The sequence below is a fragment of the Acomys russatus genome, chromosome 24 (genome assembly GCF_903995435.1).
Source record: "Acomys russatus chromosome 24, mAcoRus1.1, whole genome shotgun sequence".
In the NCBI taxonomy this organism is placed as follows: Eukaryota; Metazoa; Chordata; class Mammalia; order Rodentia; family Muridae; genus Acomys; species Acomys russatus.
In genome coordinates, this window is record NC_067160.1 from 54319964 (window position 1) to 54347499 (window position 27536).

General features: G+C 48.6%; 1 protein-coding gene across 1 annotated transcript; it reads right to left on the bottom strand.

Moving 5' to 3' along the window:
- Window positions 1-27320, bottom strand: Ttf1 (transcription termination factor 1). Its single transcript, XM_051166458.1, has 13 exons — window positions 27225-27320; window positions 21787-22476; window positions 20698-21495; window positions 18879-19108; window positions 16480-16665; window positions 15343-15421; window positions 11788-11918; window positions 10536-10770; window positions 6598-6687; window positions 5228-5293; window positions 2185-2270; window positions 1168-1345; window positions 1-89 (listed from the first exon to the last, which is right to left on the bottom strand). Exons 2-13 carry the CDS (start codon window positions 22470-22472, stop codon window positions 71-73), a joined length of 2784 nt encoding a protein of 927 aa, XP_051022415.1. The 5' UTR covers window positions 22473-22476; window positions 27225-27320; the 3' UTR covers window positions 1-70.
- Between the last annotated feature and the right edge of the window lie 216 nt (window positions 27321-27536).

The window sequence follows — 27536 nt, forward strand, 5'->3', positions numbered from 1 at the left end:
CCAGCAGAGGAGATGCACAGCAAGAGGTCCAAGGGAACAGAGACCGGTGTGAGGAAGAGGAAGGAGCTTGTCACTGCATGTCAGAGGCACTGGAAGAAAGCAGAGGGACACTGTCAGGAAAGGATGACTTTCTCATGTTCCTGGGTGAGTGCTGCAACCACAGGGCCAGGGGCTGCTCTGCTCAATGGGACCTGTCAGCAGTGTAACCACTTTAATACAGTGGGACGGAAGTGTTCAATCAGCTCACACTTGTGCGTTTCACAATCACAGACTTTAACGTGAATACTAATGTGTGTGTATGCATGGGTGTTTAGTGTACAGATGTGCATGTACATGTAGGGGCCAGAGGAAAATCTCTGGTGTAGTTCCTCAGGACTGCCCTGTTCACCTCCTTTCTTCAGGCATGGTCTTCACTGGCCCTGCAACCATGCCAGTTACAGTGGGCTGCTCACCTAGCCCTGAAGTGAGTAACAACACGTGCCACTGTGCCCAGGCCCGGCTTCTTATGAGAGTGTGAGGATCCAACTCCATTGTGAACCAGCGTTCTACTGGCAGAGTGTTCCCCCAGCCCCAGTGTTTTTTTATTTGTTTGTTTGTTTATTTATTTATTTATTGAGAACAGGGTTTCTCTGTGTAGCCTTGGTTGTCTTGGACTCATTTTGTAGACCAGGCTGGCCTCAAACTCACAGCGATCTGCCTGCCTCTGCCTCTCGAGTGCTGAGATTAAAGGCATGTGCCACTACTCCAGGCACTTTTTTGGTTTTTCAAACCAAGTTTCTCGGTAGCCCTGGCTGTCCTGGAACTCTGTCTGTAGACTAAGCCGGTCTCATCAGACCATAAAGGCCAGTTCCCTAGGGCAGTGTCAGTGGGAGACTGTGGTTCCTCCTGGGAGCTCATAGGGCAATAGGGGAGAGCCTTGAAAGAGATTATGGGATCCCCTTGTTCTCTTTTGCTTCCTGGCTATGAGGTAAATGACTTACTGTCCTATGTTCTAAGCACAGTGCGCTGTTTCCACAGGCCCAGAGTAACAGCACCAAGGCGTGGACTGGAGCCACTGGAGGCAAAGCCAAAGGGAGCTCTTGTCCAGGAGTGCAGGGAGTTGACTGACACATGTGCAGACATAACCAGATTAAAGCAATGGGATGAGAGCCAGTGACCTGCACTCACCTGGGCTCCTCTAAGCCCTCCTCATCGCTGTCCTCATGGCAATGGAAGATGTCTTTGAACAGGAAGTCTTGCTTGGGAGCTGAGGGTGTCTGGATCTGGTTGTCCTTTTTCTCCATCTTCTTGTTTAACTTTTCTTTCAGCAACGGCAGACTGGTCTCATATAAGTAGTTGATGATCTCTGCAGAAAAGGTCATTTTGGAATTATCTGTATAAGCCTCTAATTAAGGTCAAAGGATGCAGGATCTTTTTTTTTTTTTTTTTTCGAGACAGGGTTTCTCTGTGTAGCCTTGGTTGTCCTGGACTCGCTTTGTAGACCAGGCTGGCCTCGAGCTCACAGTGATCCACCTGCCTCTGCCTCCTGAGTGCTGGGATTAAAGGCGTGCGCCACCACGCCCAGCTAAGACCCATGCAGGATCTTAATGATGATGCCCCACACCCATTACTACATTCAAGATCCAGTTTACGCAGTCTTTGAAACAAATTCTGAGGCAGACATCTTTCTATTCTTATTTATTTGGAATGGGGCACTCTCTGATGTACACATGCACACATGTCTCTGTGTATACATGTGTATAGATGTACAAACATATGTGTCAGCCAGAGGATGACGTCAAGTGGTTCCTTGGTTGTTCTCCACCCCATTTCTGAGCTGGGGTCTCACTGAACCTGCGGCTATGGAGATTTGGCTGGAGTGGCAGCAGGGAGCTCTAGGACTCCTCTTTGTCTCTCCAGACCTGGCTTGTAGGTGTCTCCTGCCATTGCCTGGCTTCATACGTGCACACACTGATGCGGAGTCAAGACTCTGCTGAGACAAAACTCCCTCCCACCAACCTTCCCAGTAAGGAAACTGAGGCCTGAAGGCAGTAAGACAGGGAGCTGGGCAGTAATGCCCGCACAGCACACAGCCGTGTGAGCTTGTCACAGCTCCCGCAGTCAGCTGGCAGGGGAAGAGACGCGGGAACCTACCCACACCGGGACAACACCAGACTCAACTAGACAAGGATTTGTAATACTGACCTGGAAAAGTCTTTTTCTGCCAAAAGGGAACACAGGCGGCTTTCAGCTTATAAAATTTTGCCTGAACAAAAGGTGGAGGGACATTCCTTTAGAAAAGAAAGGTGAGAAAAAAGTCAGTGACAGTGTCATCAGTTGTTTCTGTGACAGGGGCTCATGTGTTCTACGCGGTCATGGAGCATACTGCACAGTGAGGGATGACTCCTGGCCTCCCCTGCAGTGGCCTTCTAGTAGAGTCGCCATATCTAGGGAAAACATTAGACTGGGAGAGCTGGTTCCCAATGTACTGAGGGTGGACATCAGAATGAGTAGTTGTTTTCTAGAAGCACTGTGGCCCTGAAGGAAGCACTGTAGTGAACAGTGGCTGTTTTTTGCTCTCTGTAGAGCTGTTTTTCTGAAGGAGCTCTACAGTCTTCACAGGACTTTGCTCCCAGGACAATCCTGACATACCTGGAACACTTTGCATCACTGCATACTGCAAACTGCACAATAAGAACCGAGGTCAGAGGGTGAGATGCTTTCCTTCACAAAATATAGAGATTAGACCAGGGGATTTAGTAAGAGGAACTTGTTTTACCCAAAAGCAACTTTTTTTTTTTTCGTTTTTCGAGACAGGGTTTCTCTATGTTATCTTAGCTGTCCTGGACTTGCTTTGTAGACCAGGCTGGCCTCGAACTCACAGCGAGCCACCTGCCTCTGCCTCCTGAGTGCCAGGATTAAAGGCGTGCGCCACCATACCCAGCTCCAAAAACGTTTGTGTAACTGTCAATAAAGATGCTCTGCAGGGTTGTTCGAGGTACAGTTCACTGAGGCTCAGCCTCCCTGATGCCCCAGAGCCTGGTCACATTCTGGGGTGACCTTCTTTCCTTGACTTTCCTGAGTGACTCAGAATGCTGATACCCACCTTCGGCCTGAGTGCTGGCAATACAGGTGTGCACCACCACGCCTGAGTCTATGTGGTGCTTTGTGCGTTCTAGGCAGCCCTCCATCAGCAGAGCGACACCCTCAGCCCCTCTCTGTCGTGGGTATGCCACCACATGGGTTATTCTGCATCTAGTTCAGTCCATGCACACTGAGAGTTGATTCTGTAAAACTCATTTCTAGAAACAGAACTACTGATTTCCAAATGGAATTACTCAAAGGGACCTTTCAAATTCTGCAGGGTACCAAGGCTATACAGCAGATACAATTTACTAAGAAAAGACAATAATCAGAGTAGGTGAACAAAGAAGTCCATAGTTAGGCTGGCCTGCCGTGACCAGTTTCTAAAGAGGGGGTATACAGATGTCAGTTTGTTGTTTTATCTGTCCAAACTTCTGATAAAAGGTTAAAAACTACTGAGCACCATTGATAAAAGCAATGCTTAAGAAAAAGCAGAGCCTATTAGAAAAGAATTCTCAAGAACAGAAACAAACTCAGAGAGCAACAGAAGAACAGGAAAGAGGAAGGTGGAGGATGGAGGGCCATGTCAAGGTCAAAGCCAGCCCGAGCTGGGTGGTAAGATCATGAGCCGGGGTGGGGGTGGGGGAGATGGGGGAGTCAGGGAGTTGGGGGAAGGGGAGGAGAGAGAGCGCACAAAGGAGGGAAAGCAGGAACCATTATAAAGGCCTGGCACAGGCAAAGCTGGCTCTTTGAAAGGCAGTCTTTGGTGACCCTTCAGGTCAGACAGAAAAGTGCACAGTCAACATAAGCTCTGCTGGGAGGCCATGGTCCAGATCCTCTAGGCCTCTTGCACAAAGGCTCTGGGAGGGACCGAGAGATGCTCACTGTTTTCATGCCTCTCTTATTCTGGACAATGTAACCTATTTTCTTTTTTTTTTTAAGATTTATTATTTATTATTATGTATACAGTGTTCTGTCTGCATGTACACCTGCAGGCCAGAAGAGGAAATCAGATCACATTATAGATGGTTGTGAACCACCATGTGGTTGCTAGGAATTGAACTCAGGACCTCTGGAGGAGCAGTCAGTGCCCTTAGCCTCTGAGCCATCTCTCCAGCCCTGTAACCTATTTTCTATTAAAAAAATAAAACAGCCAGACGTGGTGGTGCACGTCTTTAACCCCAGCACTAGGACTAGGGAGGCAAAGGACAGCCAAGCCTACACAGAGAAACCCTGTCTCAAAACAAAACAAAACAAAACAAAGTCAAACTATGCTTGCTAGTTTTATGTCAACCTGACACAAGCCAGAAACATTTTGTAAGAAGGCACCTCAGTTGAGATGTGCCCCAGCAGACTGGCCTATGGGCAAGCCTCTGGAGCATTTTCTTGAATGTGGGAGAACCCCGTCCACTGTGGGTGGTGCCATCCCTGGGCTGGTGGTTCTGAATGTTGTAAGAAAACAGGCTGAACAAGCCATTGGGGGCAAGCAGTGCTCCTGGCCTCTGCATCAGTTCCTGCCTTCAAGTCTTGCCCTGCCTTCCCTCAGTGGCTGCAGGTAAGGATTACCAGGGACTGTGTAAAACTTGACAATGAGCAGCAGCATCCCACTGCTTCTGGATGAGGCTGCTAGCCTTAAAAAGTTCCCCAGGTCTTGGAGTTGAAGGCAGAAAGATGGGGAGCTGGAGGTCAATCTGGGCCACACAGTACAATCCCACAAGGTCTAGAGATGATCCAGTGTGGGCTGCTCTGTGTGTGGAGGGCGGAGGCTAAAGTCACGTCCACCTTGTCTTCAGTGAGTCTGGAGCTTGGGGCTCCTCCTATGTGGCCACTCTGTCCAGCTGATACATGCTGAGGCTGGAATCAGACCCTTGTACTCCCATGGCAAGCTTTATAGACTGTGCTCTCTCCCCGACACCCCCCTCATGCAACATGAATTGTAGCCTCCGAACTGTGAGAGGGAGTTATCTCTGGGTGCCGTCTACAACGCAATCAGTGACGGACAGAGAGGCTGAGTCTCACAAGTGTTCTGACCTCTTCCATGTGTGCACTGTACACAGGCACACTCATACATATGTACACTCATACACATGCACACACAATAAAGAAAACTTACTGTAAAAATTCTCATCATTGAAGAAGCTTAATTTTGAATAAATGGTCTTACCCTATGGCACTAGCAAGATCTTCCCAATCTATTTCATTGGCATCATTCACATTTAGTTCATATAACCTGTAAGAAAAAATAAATTTCAAGTAAAATCCACCTCTATACATTCAGGGAATACAAGGAGCTGAAAGGGGACTCATCCCATTCCGGTCCCATCATACACTGTCCAGGCTAGCCCAAGGCTAGTCCAAGGTCAGAGCGTGAGTTATGGAGATGGGCTGAAAGGCCATCTCTCTATTCAACACAGCCCCTGGAATAGCACACATGCCCACCACTTAAGACATGCCAGCCTCATATGTGCACTATTCATGCTCAGTAACTCTCAGGGAGGGGGAGGTGACATCGCCCCTTACTACAGACAAGCAAATGGAGCTGAGGGTAAGACCCAGGGCCTCTGCCTAAGCTGAGGGGCATCCTCAGCTCTGCTAATGTGTCCCAGCCAGTGGAACACAGTGAGCAAGCATGGCAGAGTGCTGGGACATAGAAGCTGGACGGGATGGCAACAACCAAAGGCCTCTGCGGTTCTTCCTGCTCCTCCAACAACATGAGCCTAGGTCCTCCAGACTCACAGGTGCCACAGAGATTCCCAGGGCTCCACTTGCCTTGGGACTACTGTGGTGAGGACCCTGCATAGACAGGCTACTCAGGACAAAACCAAGCAACAGTCACACCAATGATGTCACCCACAGGGAGAGCTCCACAGACTGGACTAGTGACCTTGACTGAGTATACAGTATGGCTGCCATGCATTGTCCACCATACTGCCAAGAACACTGGGAAACAGGTAACTTCTCATATAGAAGTGGTCACACAAGAAAGGCAGGCCATACGCCCACTGCAACACATGTGGAAGGTGCGTGCAAGCAAGGCCACCCTAGTCTCTGTGTTAAGAACTAGGGGTTCGGGCTGGAGAGATGGCTCAGAGGTTAAGGGCACTGACTATTCCTCCAAATGGTCCTGAGTTCAATTCCCAGCAACCACATGGTGGCTCACAACCATCTACATAATGTGATCTGATGCCCTCTTCTGGCCTGCAAGTGTACATGCAGGCAGAGGATTGTATACATGATAATAAATAATAAATATTTAAAAAAAAAAAAAAAGAACTAGGGGTTCGTGGGCTGGAGAGATGGCTCAGAGGTTAAGAGCACTGGCTGCTCTTCTAGAGGTCCTGAGTTCAATTCCCAGCAACCACATGGTGGCTCACAACCATCTATAATGTGATCTGATGCCCTTTTCCGACCTGCAGGTGTACATGCAGGCAGAGCACTGTATACATAATAATAAATAAATACATCTTAAAAAAAAAAAAAAAAAAAAAAAAAAAGAACGAGGGGTTCACATAGTACCCGTTCCTATTTTGGTACCTTTCAATAAGGGTGATTTTGGCCTGCAGAGCGTTGACGCCACGATATACGAAGCCCCCATGGGTCATCCTTTTGGTCAGAATCTCTGTCCTGTTAATAGAAAAACAAGTAGTTTTAAAGGTACACATGTCCTATATATTTTTATTACATAAACTGCTATCATACTCTGGGCAGGAACAAAGAAATGGACGGGATGGTCATGACTGCTAAGTGTGGACCACGGGGATGACAGGATCCACCTTGTGACTGCTGAGTGTGGACCACGGGGATGACAGGATCCACCTTGTGACTGCTGAGTGTGGACCACGGGGATGACAGGATCCACCTTGTGACTGCTGAGTGTGGACCACGGGGATGACAGGATCCACCTTGTGGCACGAAGTTTTTGTAAGGGAACTTTTTTTTCAAATTGATAAATGACAATTTTTGGTTAACACATAAAGGTTGGTGAAAACCGATTACTAGGTTCTATAAAGGTGGAGAGTTTCCTGAGCCGGGCGTGGTGGCGCACGCCTTTAATCCCAGCACTTGGGAGGCAGAGGCAGGCGGATTGCTGTGAGTTCGAGGCCAGCCTGGTCTATAAAGCGAGTCCAGGACAGCCAAGGCTACACAGAGAAACCCTCTCTCAAAGAAACAAAAAACAAACAAACAAAAAAAAGTGTAGATTTCCATTGAGCACAGTGCGCTTATGAATACTGTTTCCTCGATGCGGCTTGAAAGGGTCCAGTGTGCTGCTTTAGAGCTGTACACGGAGCTGACGTCACTGTGAGCGTTGCAGGCTCTCCTCACCATCCTCATCACCTTCATGTGCTCTCTTCAGGTCCTTTGCGTACTCACTCTGTGCTCTGTGACCTCATATTAGTGGAAATAAGGCGATTTCTTTTTAAAGCAGACTATGTCTGCTAGTGACAGAGCCAGCACTTAACCCTGCATTGGTTAGTCTTCCCGCAGAGCAGATGACTTCCTCTGCAGACTTCAGCCTCGAGTTTGGAACTGTTTGTTAGGCAGGCGCCATTCGGTGGCACTCTAGGACCCGCATACAGCTTCATCAATGGCAAAGGGGTTTGGTTTTCTTCGCTTTGGAAATTCTGTGCGTGGAGGCCAGAGGCTGACACTGGCTGCCCCTCCCCCAGTCCTCTTTACCTTACTCTTTGACACAGAGATGCTCACTCACTGACTGGAGCCAGGGCCAATCAATGAGCCCTAGGGACCTTGTGTCTCCACTCCTTGCCCACCCAGTGCTGGGGCTATAGACACCTGGCTTTGACATGGGCGCCAGGGATCTGGGCTCAGGTCCTTACACTTTACCCACTGGGCCATCTCCTCAGCCCCACAAAGGAAATCTTTCAGAGAAAAGGAATAAGCCTATTTACAGCTGCCAAAGGACGCCATACAAACGTTCTTTGTGGTTGTTTATAAATAGGCGATTATTGGAGCTGGAGAGATAGCTTGGTGGTTAAGAGTACTGGCTGCTCTTTGAGAGGATCTGGGTTCAATTCCCAGAATCTGTACGGTGGCTCACAACTGTCTGTAACTTTAGTGTCAGAAATCTAACTCCCTCTTCTGCTCTCAGAGGGCACCAAGCATGCATGCTGTGCACACACATATACGCAGGGAAAATACCCAATACATATAAAGTACAAATAGGTAAATCTGAAAACAAACAAACAACAACAACAACAAAACAGGTGGCTTTCTTGTTCCCACCTCTGGACCCCCACGCCAAACTTAAGAGACTGACTTGCTGACTCCTGGAGCCTGCCGCGAGTGGCTGCCTGCCTGTGTGCTAGTGGGAGAAGCTAGAATACAAAGCAGAGCTCACCCGCAGCAGCCTGACGGATCACTTCTGCCACTTGCATGCTTTCCCTCAGCTTGCCTCGCTCCCATCCGTGTCTTCTTTTTTCCAGTGTCTCCCTATGTAGCCCAGGGTGGCCCTGAACTCTAAGCCCCTGCCTTCAGCCTCCTGAGCGCTGGGGTGACAGGCTTGCACTGCCACATGTAACACACGGGCAGCTAACCCACACTGTTCTTCCCAACCAACCGCCAGCTAGAGATTAAACCCAGTACTTGAGCTCACTCAAGTTACGGCCTGCCCAGGGGCTGAGGCTGATATTTTTCTATTCACATTAAACACACCTTGTACATCTTAAGTTGGTTCTGGAGCAGCACATCCCTCAATCATCCCGCCTCCCAACACTGACACATCGCCCTCCAGCTGAGGCTCAGAACCTACTCTCGTCTTGTACCCTAAAATGTGAGTACAAAGGTTCCACTTCTGTTCGGGGTTGGTCTTGGGCACTGTGCATTCAGATGCTGATCTCTGTGCCCCGAGATCTGGATTCTATAAAGAATCTCCTGTCTCAGTGTTGTGTAAAGATTGTTCTCTGTCATCTCTGATTGGTTAAGAAAGAAGTTGATTGGCCAATAGCTGGACAATTAGGGCTGGACTCTGGATTCCAGGTAGGAGGTCCACGCAGGAGGAGAGGGAAAGAGGAACGGGAATGTCACCAGGAGCCATGAGGAGGTCACCTTGAGGACAAAGATGGAGCAGGCGCAGCCAGGGCGAGACCAGATAGCAGGTAACAGGACACGGGGCTGGGAACAGTCCAGACCAGCGTAGACAGGTTAGAATAAATGAATATTTGCCCAGATTAGTGTTTTAAAGCTTATTAATAAATGTCATGGGCCTCTGTGTCATCCTTTGGGAGCTGGGCCAGGTCACTGTACTGCACACACCCTCCATTCTTTACGTACTCCCAACATTATCTGTCCTTTGGAGCTTCTTTCCCTAAGCACAGATGTCTGTCAGACACACACTGGGCTGCAGCTTAACTCGGTGTGGCAGTGCTTACGGAGCATGTCTTTGATCCTGGGTCTGAGCCCCAGAATAAAACCAAAACAAAACAAAGTACCCAAATATTTCAAACGGAGTCAAAAGGTGTATGGACAGTATAATCCGGGGCCTACTCTTTTGTTTGTTTTGTTTTGTTCTTTTGTGTGTGTGTGTGTGTGTGTGTGTGTTTTTCCTGAGACAGGGTTTCTCTGTGTTGCCTTGGCTGTCCTGGACTCACTTTGTAGAGCAGGCTGGCCTCGAACTCACAGCGATCCACCTGCCTCTGCCTCCCGACAGGAGTCTACTCTTAATGTAAAGTACTTCTCTGGATTCCACGCTTACTTGCAGGTTGGGGGGTCACACTTGGAGGCAGTGTGGGTCCAACCCACAGGGGTCACTCTTTCAGCTGGGCTGAAGCTGAACGTGCAGGCTCCACCCTCCAGGACTTGGAGAAATCTGGCAAAAAGGAAGCTGTTCCTCGTATCTGAGGTGGCACTGACTCATCCATTCCTATGTAAATATCTGGATTCCCTGCCATAGCATCTTTGCCACCTACAGCTAGAATGAAGTGTTATCTTGGAGCCTATTGTACATTGTAGTAAACTTTTGTAATAAAATAAGGCAAGTAATATAATCATTGTCTCTACTGTTCAACAATTCCTACCTCAGCTGTGAATTTAAAGCACACCCAGTCGGGACTCCTGCCAGAGCCTGCTGGTTCATCTTTGTTGCACTCTGAATTCTGTATCACTTTGAATTAAACCAACCCATTTAAAAGGGGGAAAAAAAAAGAGACACAAATCCATCTCGTTCTACTGCTCGGGCTGGCCCCACGCCTGAGACCCCCCTGCCTCCGCCTCCCGAGCACCGGATTCACAGACTGCGCAACACCAAACCTGCCTTAAGTTCTGAACGAGGAGGAACTAAACTCTGCACGGAAGCTGCTCCTCACCTGCACACTACCAATCGAGGCAAGTTTAGGTGTCGACTACAGCAGGTGCAGCAGGGCTATAGTGTTCCTGCCAGCGTGTGTGGTACACACCTCGCCCAGGCCACACAAACCAGAGGTCCCTGTTAAAACACACACAGGAAGCCTCACACTTACCACTTACTTTTGCACTGCATCCAGTTTCTGGTCTCCACTCTGGCCTCCACTTCCACCCATGATATGCCCTTGTAGAGTTTTTCCCGGACAATTGACATGCGACCTTCAGGGTCTTCCTGGAGTCTAGAGTCTAGTTCTCTCAACTCCTGGGGAGACATTTTCTTTAGGATCACGTCTTCCACAGCCTTGATTAGTCTCTGAGTTTCCGTCTTACTCCAGGCACCGTGGTTTCTGTCTGCAGACATAAAAGCAGGGGCTTGTAGCTGCTCATCTGTTAGCTCCCAAGCACACTGAAAAGGAGGCGATAGAGCAGCCCCTTCCAGAAAACAAGGGGCAACAGCTCAACCAAACACACCTAAAATAGCTGATAACAGTTATTTTTATTTTGTTTCTGGTTTTGTTTGCGATAGTGGTCTCTCTATGTAGCCGAGGCTGTCCTGTAACTCACTATGCAGACCAGGCTGGCCTTAAACTAAAAATCTTCCTGCCTCTGTCTCCTGAGTGCTAGGTCTCAGTTAAACTCTACTCAGTTCAAGGCCCAACATTCTGGGGCAAAGTGGCTGCACATCTTGCTCCCACAGGCTCCCGCCTGGCCAGCTTCTGGAAGACCCAGCATACATATGTAGCTGGATTCATGCTGCAGGGTATGGAACTGAGGCACTGATGCCCAGTGAATAAAAGCTACAGTTTCCTTGACTGCACACAAAAAAGCCAAGTGAGCGAGCATAAAGACTGTCTTAAAAAGAATGTTCTAGGCTGGAGAGATGGCTCAGAGGTTAAGGGCATTGACTGCCCTTCTAGAGTCCTGAGTTCACTGCCAGCAACCACATGGCGCCTCACAACCATCTATATGATCTGGTGCCCTCTTCTGGTGTGCAGGTGTACATGCAGGCAAAGCACTGTGTACACAATAAATAAATAAATCTAAAAAAAAAAAAAAAAAAAAAAAAAAGAATAAGCATGTACTAGGCTGGAGAGATGGCTTAGTGGCTAAGAGCACTGTCTGCTCTTCCAAAGGTCCTGAGTTCAATTCCCAGCAACCACATGGTGGCTCACAACCACCTATACTGAGATCTGGTGCCCTCTTCTGGCAGACAGGCACATATGCAGGCAGAACACTATACATAATAGACAAATTAAAAAAAGAAAAAGAAGGAGGAGAAAAAGAAGCATGTACCTACAATGGGGCCATAGAGACCTCTGCACACTGGCTGAGACATAGGCTTATTTCACAGTGAGACAGGCCACTTACCACCTCCGATCTGAGAGAACTTCAGGGCGACTGAGAGACTGCTTCGAGACACCATGGCCCCAATCTTTTTCCAGTCATTTCCATGGAGGGAATGGTATGTCTTCAGCTTCTTAGTGTCTTCTTCATTGTACCTGAGAGAAGGAAATGGCTGTGAGGGTTAATGAAGTCTATGTCTAAATGGCATCTCACGACAGTGCTCTGGAAAAGCCTAAGGCAGCACTGACAGAGACCATGCCCCTCCTACCCATGGCTGGATCCCCACACTACTGTGCTGCATCTCAGTGGTGCTCATGCCACCAGTCACCGCTGGAAAAGCCAGAGGCTTCCTCAGTCCCTCATCGTCCAGAGCAAGCCATCTAGGCCTGTTCTTGCTCACCACCTCTGTTTTGGCTTGGACATGGCTGCCTCCACCCACCAGGACTGTCTGCAGGGAGTGCTGCACTAGCTAGCTACATGGCTGAGTCCCAGCTGGGCATCTCTTCCTGCAGTGGTCTAGGCCTGCCACCAGCATCTATGGACCTCTGGATCACACTACTTCCTCTAGACTAGCGCTGCCTGCTGTCAACCAAAACATCATGTGAGCCGTGCTTCACTCCCCACATGGAAGAATTCACTTCACTCAGTATTACAAAGAATAACGCGAGGGGCTGGAGAGATGGCTCAGAGGTTAAGAGCACTGTCTGCTCTTCCAGAGGTCCTGAGTTCAATTCCCAGCAACCACATGGTGGCTCACAACATCCATAATGAGATCTGGTGCCCTCTTCTGGCCTGCAGGCACAACATCGTATACACAATAAATAGATATATCTTTTTTAAAAATGCAAAAGGCGGGGTGTGGTGGCACACACCTGTAATGCCAGCACTTAAGGAGGCAGAGGCAGGCAAATTGCTGTGAGTTCAAGGCCAGCCTGGTCTACAGAGCAAGTCCAAGACAGTCAAGGCTACACAGAGAAACCCAGTCTCAAAAAAAAACAAAAAAAGATTAATGTGAAAACAGGCTTCCTTTAGCTGGGATGTGACTCCATGACTTGGCACTTCCTGGCAAGCACAAGGCCAGGTTTCCACCTGTGCATGGTACACCACTTCCAGGAGTCAGTGTTGAAAGGCATTCATGCCTTCTGTTCTAAACCCAGGACAGCATCAACTCTCATCATATATGGCAACATAGGCTAATTACATGTGGCTGGCGGCCACACAGTAGACGGCACAGCTCTGGGAGGCAAAGCCCATGGCGAAAAGGTCTTGCCAGTTTGTTCTCTCTGGGCTTAACATAAACATGTGACTGCATTAATTCTACTAAATACCAAAGTAGTATAAGCTATTAAAAATAGATTTAGGATAGCCGGGTGTGGTGGCGCACGCCTTTAATCCCAGCACTCGGGAGGCAGAGGCAGGCGGATCGCTGTGAGTTCCAGACCAGCCTGGTCTACAAAGTGAGTCCAGGACAGCCAAGGCTATACAGAGAAACCCTGTCTCAAAAAAACAAAAAACGAAACAAACAAACAAACAAAAAAAGATTTAAGGTCAAACACCATAAATACTTGAGCAAAGAAATAGCAGCTGTCATGAGCTTAGCTGTCTAATCTGTCCTAGTGTCTGCAGAAAATGAACTCACAAATGGGCCTATGGAAAGCACAGACACATTCTCTTCATTTAAGAATTGCGGGCCAGGTGTGGTGGCGCACGCCTCTAATCCCAGCACTTGGGAGGCAGAGGCAGTGGAATATTTGTGAGTTTGACATCAGCCTGGTTTACAAAGTGACTCCAGGACAGCCAGGGCTTGTTACACAGAGAAGCCCTGTCTCAAAAAACAAAACAAAAAAAAAAGTGTGGGAAGTGGGCTGGACAGATGATTCAGCAGGAAAAGGACAGGCTCACAACCAAAAGGACAAGTACTAGGGGGATGGCTGATGTATTTTGATGTTAATTACTGTCTCTGTGACCCACCTTTTGTTTAATAAAAAGCCATTCCACCTGGGCAAGGCAGAGGAGATAGGTGGGGCTAGGAGGGAAAGAAATTGGGGTAGGGGAGGGAGGAAGACACACACACACACACACACAAAAGGCTGCCATAGGTTAGATAGAGGAAAAATACATGGCCTGTGTGGATGAAAAATCTGGCCTAGATAAAAAACATTAACAAGTATTTGAGATTATAGATGAGAGGTAACTATATAGAAGTTATTAAAAACAGATGAGATTGAGGCAAGGATCCCATACCTGCCCCACTATAAAAGATAGTTTAAAAGACGATTATCTGCCCTGAACCTGGTTAACTGTGTTTTGATTAATTACTAGCCAGGCCTATAAATAATACATGTAATTAAAAAAAAAAAAAAAAGACAAGAACTGTGGGTGAAGGCTGGACAGATAGCTCAACAGTTAAGAGCACTTACTATTAGTTTTTGGTTGTTTTTTTGTTTTGGGGGACAAGGTCTCTCATACGTTGCCCTGGCTGTCCTGGAACTTGCTTTGTAGACCCGGCTGGCCTTGAACTCAGATCCTCCCACCTCTGCTTCCCGAGTGCTGAGATAAAAGCTGTGCACCATCACACCTGGCTACACTTACTGTTCTTACAGAGGCCTCAGGTTCAGCTAAGCACCCATATGGTGGCTCACAAGAGTCTGCAACCCCAGCTCTGCGTGATCTGTCACCACCTCTGATCTCTGCAGGCTCCTGCATGCATGTGATGCACACATATACAGCCAGACGCATACGCATACATACAAATGAATTTTTTTAAGATATAACAACAACAAAAGAATTGTGGGTGGGAATATAAGCAAGGCTACAGTGGGCAATGGCGGTGGGAGAAAGGGAGGTCACAGGGCCAGGGAGATGGCTCAGTAGGTACAATGCTTACCAAGTCAGCATGATTCCCCATTCACCTAAAAAGCATGCACACTAATTTTTTTAAAAATTAAAATGTAATTTAAAAAATTATTTAAAATGGTGGGCACAGATGAAAGTTGGGGGACTTTATTTGGGGAAGGAAAAGAGTATGAGCCACACTAAGCATTCTGCATGTAGCACATGATTGAACTTGCACCTTCAAACACTGAAAACCCAACTGAGTGTGCCAAGGAAGAGGGCATCCTGTGGTGAGAGAAGCTGCAGCACTTGGGGCTTCCTGTGCGGCAGAGAGCGGAGCATATGGGGGCGGGGGGGCACAGTGAGAGCGGAGCATACAGGGACCACAGTGAGAGAAGCGCATGCCCAGTGCTGATGCCCAGGGACAAAGACAGAGAAGACAAAGGGAACAGAAAGTTCCACAAGGCATATTAAAGCCCAGCACTCAGGGAGCAAGAAAAGGTGGATGGCAGTGAGTTCAAGGCCAGCCTGGTTGACAAAGCTAGCCCGGTCAGCCAGGGCTGCACAGAGAAACCCTGTCTCAAAAAACCAAAAAGAAAGAAAGAAAGAATCTTAAAATGAACACGAGCAATCCCCAGCTAGGTTTCAGTGCAGACATCTTTGTGATCTTCACCACTCATGGCTGTAGACATTTTGTTTCTTGACATCAGAACCAGTTCTGGCCAAGCAGAGACACTTTCTTACCTGCCTTTGTAATTATTCACATCAAATATCTTCTTTGCCCGATAGTACACAAGCTTCCAGGGCCGAGCGATGCCTTTCCCTACAGTTAGAAGGCAGAATCAGAGAGGTGGCAGGTGGCCACCGTGAGGCATGGTCACAGATGTCACCCTAGTGGAGCCCTCTGTAGCACGGTTGAGTTATGTGCAGAGGCTGGGCCTTCACTGTCAGACACAGGCTAACCTACCTTGAGGAGCGCTGCACACTGGCTTTGCAGATCCACTCACCTCCAGGCCCTCACTGGACTGCCACTTCAGTATGATCTCAGGTGCACTAAGCTCGGAGACCTTCTCCCAGCCAAGCCTTCCCCATTTCCCACTCTCTAGGGGCCATTGTCCCACTTCTCTGTGTATTCTGAAAACACCTGGGAGATTGCCATCTTCAAATTAAAAAAGGTGAGCTGGGTCTGGTAGTCAGTCCCAGCACTCAGGAGGCTGAGGTAGGTGGATCTCTGGTCTACAAATAGAGTCGACAGCCAGGGCTCTGTGTAACAGAGAAACCCTGTCTCAAAAACCCAAAAATAAAATATGAGGGACTCGTTACCATTTACTGATCTTAAAAAATAAATAAACAAATAAGTATATATACATACATACATACATACATATTTATTTGTTAAGTTATTTGGCCAAGCATGATGGCGCATGCCTTTGATCTCAGCTTTTGGGAAGCAAATGCAGGTGGATCTCTGCGTTCAAGACCAAACTGGTCTACAGAGCAAATTACAAGATAGCCAGGGCTACACATCAAAAAGATGAAAAAGGTAAAATAAACAATATTTTAAAATGATTCTTTGAGAATTTTATACACTGTTTTTAATCCTATTCACCCTAACTGCCCTAAGATGCACCACCTCCTCTCTTGTCGCCCCAACGCTATGTCTTCTTTGTCTTCAACAGCCAGGTGTGCGCACACTGTGCTGTCCACACTTCTGGGCATGGAGCCATCCGTGGGAGGCATGCTGAGCTCCTCACTCTCTCAGCAGTAGCCCACTAGCAGGGCTCTGGCTCAAAGCACTTCACTTAGAAGACAATAATGCATAGGGGAGGCTGTAGGGAGGCGTGGGAAGGCTGAGTGGCTTGAGGCTACGTCTCCACTTACCAATGTGCAGTCTGAACGCATGCTTTCGTTTTAAGTTGGTGATCAGAGACTTTTCCTCTGGATATCTGTCGGTGTACAGCAGCTTGTCTGCACTCTCAATTCCAGTCAGGGACAGAAATTCTTGCACATTTTTCTCTATTTGCTTATTTTCTTTCACAGAAAATTTGCCAAATCTAATAGCAACACCTGGAGTTGGGGTAAGGGAGTAAAGTATGTATTGTCAATAATGAATAAAAGCAAACCTACTACATCCATTTCTCTCTCTCTCTCTCTCTCTCTCTCTCTCTCTCTGTGTGTGTGTGTGTGTGTGTGTGTGTGTGTGTGTGTGTGTGTAGACATGTGTGGAGACTACAGGTCACCCTCAGGTGCCATCCTCGGATCCACCTTCTTTGGTGATAGGTTCTTCTGGTGACCAAGTAGGCCAGGCTGGTAGGATTTTCCTACTTTTAGCTCCTCAGCATTAGGGATATAAGCACATGCCACCGCATCCAGCTTTGTTACTTGGATTCTGTGAACAAAATTAAGGTCATGGGCTGGAGAGATGGCTCAGAGGCTAAGAGCACTGACTGTTCTTTCAAAGGTCCTGAGTTCAATTCCCAGCAACCACATGGTGGCTCACAACCATAAATGATGCCTTCTCCTGGCCTGCAGGTGTACATGCAGACAGAGCACTGTATACATTATATATTTGTTTGTTTGTTTGTTTTTGTTTTTTGAGACAGGGTTTCTCTGTGTTAGCCTTGGCTGTCCTGGACTTGCTTTGTAGACCAGGCTGGCCTCACAGCAATCCACCTGCCTCTGCCTCCCGAGTGCTGGGATTAAAGGTGTGTGCTACCACGCCTAGCTTTAAATAAATAAATCTTTTTAAAAAGTCTTAGATTAAAAACAAAAACAAAAACACTGAGGTCATGTTTGTGCAGCAAGCCCTTCACTGAGCATCTCCCAAACTCAAAAGGAAACCTACTGTAGTCGGAACACCAAGGCCAACAGGGCCAGCCACTGGGAGCAGACCACTGGCACCCCTGGCACCGACTGGCTCTCCAGTACCATCCTCAATTCTAGCCTAAGCCCTCTCTTGTCTCCCCAAGTCTTTCCAGACATCCTCTTTCTTCCACAGTGAGTTGCTTGCTTTCTCAATCTCTTTAAGTTAGTTATATTAAAAGGCAACAAACATTCATGAAAACTCTAGACAGCACTCAAGAATCTAAAAGAAGGCCCAGCCCACCACCATGGCACTGCACTCCCAGAGAGTGCTGGTCACAGTGGGCAGCAGGGGCCTGCTTGAATGAACACAAGCTTTCTATATGCGCATAACAAGGGCGTGGTCAACAAGAAGCAATATAGTTTAGTTATCTCCTGTTCCTAACACAACCATCAAGGATCAACGGTGTGGACAGTGCACTGCTCTTTCTTTTGGCAGAGCTGGAGACTTGGAAGTTTACCTGACTGGTTTTAGGTGCTTCGTTTGGTTGAGACAGGGCCTCATGTAGCTCAGGCTGCCTGCAAACTCTCTACAGCAAAGGGGGCCCCAAGACCCACTCTGTGACTGTGTCCATGTGAGGTGCTTGGGTACAGGCTTTTCCTGTTTGTTTCCAATCTCTTCAGCTGCCTTGGCACTCAAAGTCATAAAACCCTCATTCAATGTATAGTGCATACTTGTGTGAAAGAGTCCTTACGCCACACACTATCAGGCATGATAAATTCATGCAGGGAAGAAACGTTTTTATTCTTTGTTGTTGTTGTTGTTTGTTTTTCAAAACAAGGTTTCTTTATGTAGCCTTGGCTGTCCTGGACTTGCTTTGTAGACCAGGCTGGCCCTGAACTCCCAGAGACCCACCTGTCTCTGCCTCCCTGAGTTCTCCGATTAGAGGTGTGGGCCACCATGTCCAGTTTGTTTGTTTTTTGCTTTTCGAGACAGGGTTTCTCTGTGTAGCCTTGGCTGTCCTGGACTCACTTTATAGACCAGGCTGGCCTCGAACTCAGTGATCCGCCTGCCTCTGCCTCCCGAGTGCTGGGATTAAAGGCGTGCACCACCATGCCTGGCAAGAAACATTCTTTTTTTGTTTTGTTTTGTTTTTTTGAGACAGGGTTTCTCTGTGTAGCCTTGGCCATCCTGGACTCATTTTGTAGACCAGGCTGGCCTCGAACTCACAGCAATCCGCCTGCCTCTGCCTCCCGAGTGCTGGGATTAAAGGCATGCGCCACCACGCCCGGCTAAGAAACATTTTTTTAAAGTGACTTTTAACCTTCCTCAGTGAGCAATTGCTTGGTAAATACTACTCAGGTGAGGCACATATTCTCAGATCTATAGCTTCTAAGATCTTTGTTAGGGACGCTTCTCCATCAATCCAAGTCAATCAGGAGCAGCTGCTGCCTGTTCTGCACACTGGAAAGCTTACCTTGTGCCTTAAATTCTTTGAAACGCCCCAGGTCATCCCGATACATGCGTTTGATGGTGCCGGGCGCCCTTTCCTGTATGTGAGGAATGAACTCTTGGAGCTGCCTCACAGCAGAGCCCAAATCCACTTCAGAATCATCACAATCTTCCCTGTCTTCAGATACGTATCTTGTTGCAGAATTGCTGGCTGATTCCAAATTGCTTTCTTCTTCTTCATGGGTAGGTCCTAACCTAAGGGGGAAACCTGGGTTACCAGCATTCATCTCTCTAGCTAATATCTTTTAACTCTTCCTGAATGGGTCTCAGTCTAGAAAAGTGCTGAGGTTAGACCGTACCTTAGAGCCATTTAGTCCCGAATTTTCTTTTCTTTTCAGATAGGGTTTCTCTGTGTAGCCTTGGCTGTCCTGAACTTGCTTTGTAGACCAGGCTAGCCTCGAACTCACATCAATCTACCTACCTCTGCCTGATTTTCAAACTCTTTATACAACCTAGTTAGATTAGATGGGCATATGTGGACAGAGGGTAACTTGGTTATTATCTTTTTATGTGCGTTTTCTCACCCTTGGCTCTCCTAAGTGAGGCCCTCTTGGATCCCAATGAGAATCAGATGCCTCTCCCAACCCTCCCAAGGAGTTGAGTCATAGAGTGCACTGGCTCCTAACAGTCTAACCCAGTGCTCAGGGATTCCCCAGATGTGGCTGTCCCTGCTGCACAGGCCAGGGCCTTGTTTCCTCCTCAGTTTGTGTGTATCCATGCCAACTGCTTTCCCCAGTTCTCAGCAGATGTGAGACTCTATGGGCTCCTAGCGTGTTCAGGACTATCAGTCAGACTGGACACTCAACCCTCCTGTCTACTCTCAGTGGGCCTGGGGCCCAAGGAAGGCTAGACAGCCCTAGCACATTCCTGCTTCATGGTCAATGTGCTGACAATGTCCCCAATGAGACAGCATAGAGGACAATGTGAACAGCTCATATCTGTCACCCAAACCATCCTATGTGGCATTTAACATTTAGCACTCATGTGAAGCTATTCTAAGTCAGAGCTACCAAACAAACACAAAAACTTACTGTGTGAAAACGGGAAGAGAAAAATCTGTCCTGAGTCCCTGTACCGGTTCACTAGACCGGTAAGTAAGGATAGCTCACACAGGAATACTCCTCATGTGAGTCAAGCCTTGGCTGCTCTGCAGAATCCCCAGTATAATGCATGTAACTCTTTCGGTCACACAAGCTGCCTGACTGGGAAGTCTTTTTTTTTTTTAAAGATGTTTATTTATGTATATAAGCCCTCTACTGCATGTATGCGTACATGACAGAAGACAGCATCAAGCAGAAGAGGGCATTAGATCACACCATGGGTGGTTGTGGGCCACCATGTGGTTGCTGGGAACTGAACTCAGGATCTTTGGATGAGCACCAGTGCTCTTAACCACTGAGCTACCTCTCCAGCCCCCAACTGGGAAGTCTTAAAACTGCTCAAACTTATAGACTAGCCCCCAATTGGGAAGGCTTAAAACAGTGCAAACTTACAGAATAAGGCAGAATAGATCTCAGTGAAAATCTAATTTAACTACCTTCATCTGAAGAGACTCAGCTAGCTGCTCAATTAACCTTCATCTGAAGAGACTCAGCTAGCTGCTCAATTAAGTGCACACAATAGTCGTTGGATTTCTGGCCAGGCATGGTGGCGCACACCTTTAATCCCAGCACTCAGGAGGCAGAGGCAGGCGGATTGCTGTGAGTTCGAGGCCAGCCTGGTCAAGCGAGTCCGGGACTGCCAGGGCCATTATACACAGAAGACACACCCCATTCCCACCTTACCCCTGCATTCCTTCTCTGTGCTTCCTGCTAGAACAAGCCTGGCTTCCTGCATTCCTTGGCCTGTGGTCCTCATCCTCTTCCCTCAAAGTGTCACCGCCTCCTGGCAAATCCACGAGGGCATTCCTAGCACTGTTGTCAGTCACTGAGGCATTGTCACTAGAGCTGGCAAGAGCAACTGATGCACATTTCTTTTTCTTTGACTTTTTCCTGATACTGTGGGATTCTTCGACCCTCTCATCTTCTTCCTGAGTCCCAACCTCTCCTCCAGGGTGTGTGCTATCAAGACTCTCAGGGGTGGCCAATTCCTGGTTCCTCAACACTTTTTTCTTGGACTTCTTTTTAGGACGCACAGCTAGTTCTGTATGTTTGCCTTCTAACTCCACAGAAGACAAGGTCTCTGACTGGGGTAAGGTGATGCTCTCAGGCTGGCTTCCCTGTACAGAATCCCAGGATGCAACTTTCTGTGCACGCTTTTGGTTCTTTTTGCTCCTAGCATCACTGTGCCGCTCTTGACAGTCATGTTTCTGGGACTTAGCAGTGGGCAGCTCTTCTGCTCTATCCGCTTTTGCTGACTTTTGTCCCTTGTTCACATCAATATAAACAATATCCACATCTTTTCTAGAATTCTCCAGCAGGTTCTCCATGTTTTCTTTATTTACAAGGATGATCCCTGTTTCCACATCCACCTCCCAAGCACTACTCTTTTTCTTTTTGTAGGTAGAAGTGGTCTTTTTGGTTTTATGCAAAGTTTCTGAATTTTTCAGAAGGGAAGAAGTAAGTTGCTGGGACTCCTTCTTCCTTTTCTTCCTCTTGGACACCCGAGGCTGCTCACTCTCCAAGCTCTCCTGAGCTGACATCTGGAACTCCTCCCTCCACTTCCCTGAGCTGGACACTTGAAGCTGCTCACTCTCCAAGCTCTCCTGGGCTGGTGACTGAGACTCCTTCTTCCTTTTCTTCCTCTTGGACCTCTGAGGCTGCTCACTCTCCAAGCTCTCCTGGGCTGGCATCTGGAACTCCTCCCTCCACTTCCCTGAGCTGGACACCTGAAGCTGCTCACACTCCAAGCTCTCCTGGGCTGGCATCTGGAACTCCTTCCTCTTCTTCTTCCTCTTGGACCTCTGAGGCTGCTCACTCTCCAAGCTCTCCTGCGCTGGCATCTGGGACTCTTTCCTCCTTTTCCCTGGGCTGGACACCTGAGGCTGCTCACTCTCCAAGCTCTCCTGGGCTGGCATCTGAGACTCCTTCCTCTTCTTCTTCCTCTTGGACCTCTGAGGCTGCTCACACTCCAAGCTCTCCTGCACTGGCATCGGGGACTCCTTCCTCTTCTTCTTTCTCTTGGATCTCTGAGGTTGCTCACTCTCCAAGATCTCCTGGGCTGGCATCTGGGACTCTTTCCTCCTTTTCCCTGGGCTGGACACCTGAGGCTGCTCACTCTCCAAGCTCTCCTGCGCTGGCATCTGGGACTCCTTCCTCTTCTTCTTCCTCTTAGATTTCTGAGGCTGCTCACACTCCAAGCTCTCCTGGGCTGGCATCTGGGACTCTTTCCTCCTTTTCCCTGGGCTGGACACCTGAGGCTGCTCACACTCCAAGCTCTCCTGCGCTGGCATCTGGGACTCCTTCCACCTCTTTGCTAGCTTGGACACTCGAGGCTGCTCATCTTCCAAGTCCTCCTGGGACTGTTTCTGGGGTCTTTCTTCAGACACAGAGGACCATTTCTTTTTCTTGTAAAAAACTGCAGTGTGGGTTTTAAATTTGCTTGCGTCCCCTTCCATCATGTTCCTTTAGGAAAATATGACAACACTGGTTTATTTTGGCATTTTAAACATAAGTCTGGGGCAAGGGTTATGATAGCACAGTCAAACAAAACTGTGACAAATGACCAGCCTAGAGTTATGGGTATAAATGTTATTACTCAAAGTACACAGGAAATTCACTGTGATCCACTTTGACTAGTCACATTGCCTTTATGCTACTATACACACATGCATGTACACACTCATGCACACACACACACACCCTCCCTGGGATTGCTGCCGCCGCCACTCTCCTGGCTGCTATTGAGGCTCTCTTGCCTGACCGTGAGCTTGGCTAGGAGACTGTTCTGCTTTGTTTTGTTTTCTGAGACAAGGCCTTGCCATAGAGCCCAGGCTGGCCCCACACTGGCTGCAGTCCTCCCATCCCAGTCTCCTCAGTCCCAGCACTACAGGCATGCTTCACAACACCTGAAGGGAAGGTCACTTCTTTAAGGAGGCTTCTTCGTCCCTGGCTAGCTTTCATAGTATCAGAAGGTGCTATGTGGGTTACCCAGCCGTGAGCCCCGTGAACTAAATTGAACAGCACAGCAAGTTGTGCCCATGGGTGCAACAGCAGCATAATTGTCTTGAGGACAGCCAACTTCTTTCTGGGTGGATTTAAGGCCTGCTCCACAGGAGCAAACATGCTTAGGACTGCAAATCTGCAAGAGCCCATGGTTAGAGAGCTCCCAGCCCCAGGGCGAACCTACCACTATTACTCTGCTAAACGGACAAAGCATCAAACTGCCTCTCCACTTGTGTCTCCACCCATAGATTAGTGCAGCTCTCGGAGCTCAGCAGACAAGTTTCTGTGCAGTGGAGTGTTGTGGTTAATTTACCAATATGGCCTAATAATGTTTATTATCAGGCCTATAATTATTATTACGGCAGTATTTTCTAACCCGCTAGCAAACAATCAAGACACAGACACCTGTTATATTTATAAAATAGCCTTAGTTAACCTGGAGCAGGGCAGATATTAATCCCCTAAGCTACTTCCCATAGTGGGGCTGCCATCTGATCCTAATAATTTCTATCATGCTACCTCCCATCCATAATCCCAAATACTTGCTAATGTTCTTCATCTGGGCCTGTCATGTGCTTCTCCCATGATGGTGCGACCTTCCTCTCCTCCCTTCTTCCCAAGATTCTGTCTCCCCCAGGCCGGGAACCTTAGCCACGCCTATCCTATTTGCCCTGCCCAGGGCCATATAAAAGAATAAACGTTCTCGTGGTCCTGCTCTACTCTCTTACTCGGCCCGTGGCAGGTAAGCAATGACATCACAGGTAGGCGGACTGAAGCAGAACCCTAACAGTGGAGAAACTCACAACTGGTCAAAGGACAGAGAAGTGGAGTGTTCAGCTGCAAACGGGGCATCTATATCCCCTGTCCATCCCCCAAGGCTCAGTGACCATCTCAGAAGAAGGGGACAGATTTTAAGAGCTTGAGGCTGAGGGAGCTGGAGCAGAAGTGTCTTCTGGACATGACAGAGCCACTGTACTCCTAACTGCCAGCAGCTTCTGTATATAGCTTCCTGCACAGGATCCAGCCAGTCACTACTCAGCTGCGGAGGGGGGAGGGGCTATGAGCTCCCACTCCTAACTGACGTGATGCAGGCTTGCGGGGAGGGGGCACAGCCAGCTGTCTCTAAGGGTGTGAAGATTTTTTAAAATGGCTAAACCCTCGGTATAAGAGACAAGCAGTTGCTGGGCAATGGTGGCACATACCTGTAATCCCAGCATTCAGGGGCAGAGGCAGGTGGATCGCTGTGAGTTCGAGGCCAGCCTGGTCTACAAAGTGAGTCCAGGACAGCCAAGGCTACACAGAGAAACCCTGTCTCAAAAAACAAACAAACAAACAAGAGACAAGCAGTTAGGCAGTAACCAGGGCTGCATTCCCTCCTGAGCTAACACGATACTGTCCCCTAGCAACCCACTCAGATGGCCACTGAAACTACTGGCAAAGGCCTCCTAGCTGGATGGGCTGCCAGAACTACGTGCCATTCAGTCATTCATCATCTGTCTCCTCTGCTTGTACACTCAGATCCACATAGGCAGGCAGTCTGAATGTGTTGTTCCATTTCCACTACCTGGAAGCCAGGACCCGGCCCTTCACTAGAGTGAAAGGAGCCTCATCTCAGCACCACTACGTAGCCACAGACCTTATGCAAGGTCACTGGCCTTTGACAGAGGGTAGGTGTGCCTTGTTAGTGACCAGCGAAACAAGAAACTTCCAAAATATATTAGGGTAATATACAGACATGCATGTGTATGCATGTGTATGCATTTTGGAATAAATATATTAACAGGGTAGGGATGTAATTCAGCTGGTAAAAATGCTTGCCCAGCACACACCAGGTCCTGGATCCAATCTCTAGCATCGCATAAGTTTGCTGTCCTTGCACGTACCTGTAACCTAGCACTGAGGAGTGGAGGCAGAAGGGCTCTTCTCAACCACACAGCGCGTTTGTGGGCAGCCTGGGACACTGAGACGCCTGCCTCAGACCCTCCTCCCCAGTGCATAAAGAATTACGTACAAACATTTCATATTCTGCTCCTCAATCTGAATTGACTCTGGGTTCAAATATTTAGAATTTATCCTTACCTAGGTGGTGTACTTAAGTGGTTCAAACAGCACACTTGACTCCCCATTCCTCAACAGGACTTCTCTGTGTAACCCTGGCTGTCCTAGAACTTGCACTATAGACCAGGCTGACCTGGAATTCAGAGATCCGCCTGCCTCTGCCTCCCAAGCACCAGGATTAAAGGCGTGTGCCACCACACCCAGCCTAGAACAGAGTTCTTATTTCTCAGCGTCTCTGTGTTCTGACCCTCAGTTTCTGTTTTTACTAACAGACTCAAAATGTCTCCCTGCAGCAGGGTTTAACCAACTGGATGCTAAGCACCTAGCCTATAGACGGCATCTAATTTGCCCTGGGTAGTAAACGCCAGCTGGAGGGACTGTTTTGGAGGGGAGGGGCCCCAGGAGAATACAAGGCAGGCCCATCACCTTCCACAGGAAGTACCACCTAGAGCTGCGGGACACACCCGAGAGGATGCCGCTGGCACACTGCAGGCGCGCACAAGGGCTATTTAAGGGTCTAGCAGACAGTCTTCCACAATCGCTGTAGCCCCAGCACCCGGCATGTCACCTGGTTCTGTTCAGTTCTTGTCGCTGTTGTTGCTCTTTTGTATTCTTTTTTTATGTTTTGGCATGAATTGATGCTTTCTCTTTTGCTGCCCCTGTGCTCCTGAGGACAGAGGAAAAACTCACAAGCCCGCAGATGGGCTGTATTCTAATCAGAGCTGGGACCAGAACACTATTCAGAATCAGGTGTCCCCTATAGCAGTTATTAGCCACAAGAGGTTATTGAGCACTTGAGATGGGGTAGGGCCAAACTGTAAAAGTGTAGTGAAATAGATACAGTACAGCAAACACTCCACACTGAGCACCATCCCCAGGGCTCCCTGCCTCCTCCTGACTCTTCCAGGAGTCCTCTTTAGAAGCCAGTTTTCCTATTTTCCTTCATGTCCATATCGTTACAGCACATTTATTTATTTGTTTTATTTTCGGTTTTCCAGGACCCGGTTTCTCTGTGTAATAGCCCTGGCTGGCCTGGAACTCACAGAGATCTGCCTGCCTCTGCCTCCTGAGTGCTGGGATTAAAGGCGTAGGCCGCCCCTGCCTGGCTTGGCACAGCACATTTAGTTACTGTTTTGTGTATAGGTGTTTTTTATTTCTGTTGTTTTCAGCTGTTGAGCTTTCTCAGTAGCAGATGAATTTTTGCCATGGGCTCAGGCCCCTTCCTGAACTTTTAAAAAAATCCCTCTAGACAGGGTTTCTCTGTGTAGCCTTGGCTGTCCTGTACTCACTTTGGAGACCAGGCTGGCCCCAAACTCAAAGAGATCCGGCTGCCTCTGCCTCCCGAGTGCTGGGATTAAAGGCGTGTACCACCTCAGCCAGCTTGTTACAGCACTTTAGGCTCACTTTGGATACGAGGCTGGCCTCAAACTCACAGCAATCCACCGGCCTCCAACTTGGCCTCCTAGAGTGCTAGGATTTACAGGTGTGCGCCACCACGTCCGGCCTCTGAATCACACTTTTAATTAAAAAAAGAGAGAGAGAGAGATTTATTTTGTGTGTATGAGGGTTTTGTATGCATGTGCACCTCGTGTTTGCTGGGTGCTCTTAGAGGTCCCTGCCTCTCACTTCTGTCTTGGTCTTAGACCGCTTGGCATCTTCGGTCCTTAGAAGGCACAAAGCTGCGATTTCCGACCGGAGACCTCCGCGACGCCTTTCTGCCCGGTGGCTGGCTTCAGTGTGCAAGCTACTTTTACCAAGATACCCCCCACTGACTCCTAACAGGGTCCCACCTTCCCTTCTGCACACAGACCGCCCCAACGGTCGGGCAGCTTCCCGAGGCGTACTAGCCACAGCCGAGACGCGCTCCGCCTCATCTAACTAGAGGAAAAGCACTTATTTCCACTTCCGCCGAGCTCCGGACACCGCTTGTGGGCTGCGACTGTGCCTGCTCTGCCCCGGGACAGCGACCTGAGGAACGGACTGGAAGGACCCCGCAGGCCGCGGCCTGGGTTCCGGGACTCCCCCACCCCCAGCCGGGAGGAACCGGCGGATCCACCTCAGGTCGCGGCCTCACGGAACGAAGCCGCAGCGCAGCGCCCCGCCACACTTGCGAGCCAAAAATTCAAACCACGAAAGTTCGTACAACCTACCCCGCGATAACGTCGTCCTCGGCTTCCAACCCGGAAGTGTTGTGGAGGCGGAAGTACTATACTGACTTCCGGGCCGCTGTGCATCGGGCTGCCATAGTAACATGGCGGCTCACAAGCATTGGACGCATGCGTAGTTGCTTGCCTACGATCAAGACGCTAGAGGGACGTCCCGGGTAGAGATAAAGTAGGACAGGCAAATGCCCGCTCTCCAGAAGCAGAGGCAGGCATATGTGAGTTCGATGCAAACCTGACTGACCTACATAGCGAATTTGAGGTCAAGTTATTTAAAAAAAAAAAAAAAAAGCGGCTGGG

Excerpts from the sequence above, each read along its gene's own strand:
- Ttf1 (XM_051166458.1), bottom strand. The coding sequence starts at position 22,472 with ATGATGGAAGGGGACGCAAGCAAATTTAAAACCCACACTGCAGTTTTT. Across the intron at positions 16,666-18,878 it reads CAAAGAATTTAAGGCACAAG|GTGTTGCTATTAGATTTGGC; the intron begins GTAAGCTTTCCA and ends CCCCAACTCCAG. Across the intron at positions 2,271-5,227 it reads GATCTTGCTAGTGCCATAGG|GAATGTCCCTCCACCTTTTG; the intron begins GTAAGACCATTT and ends TCTTTTCTAAAG.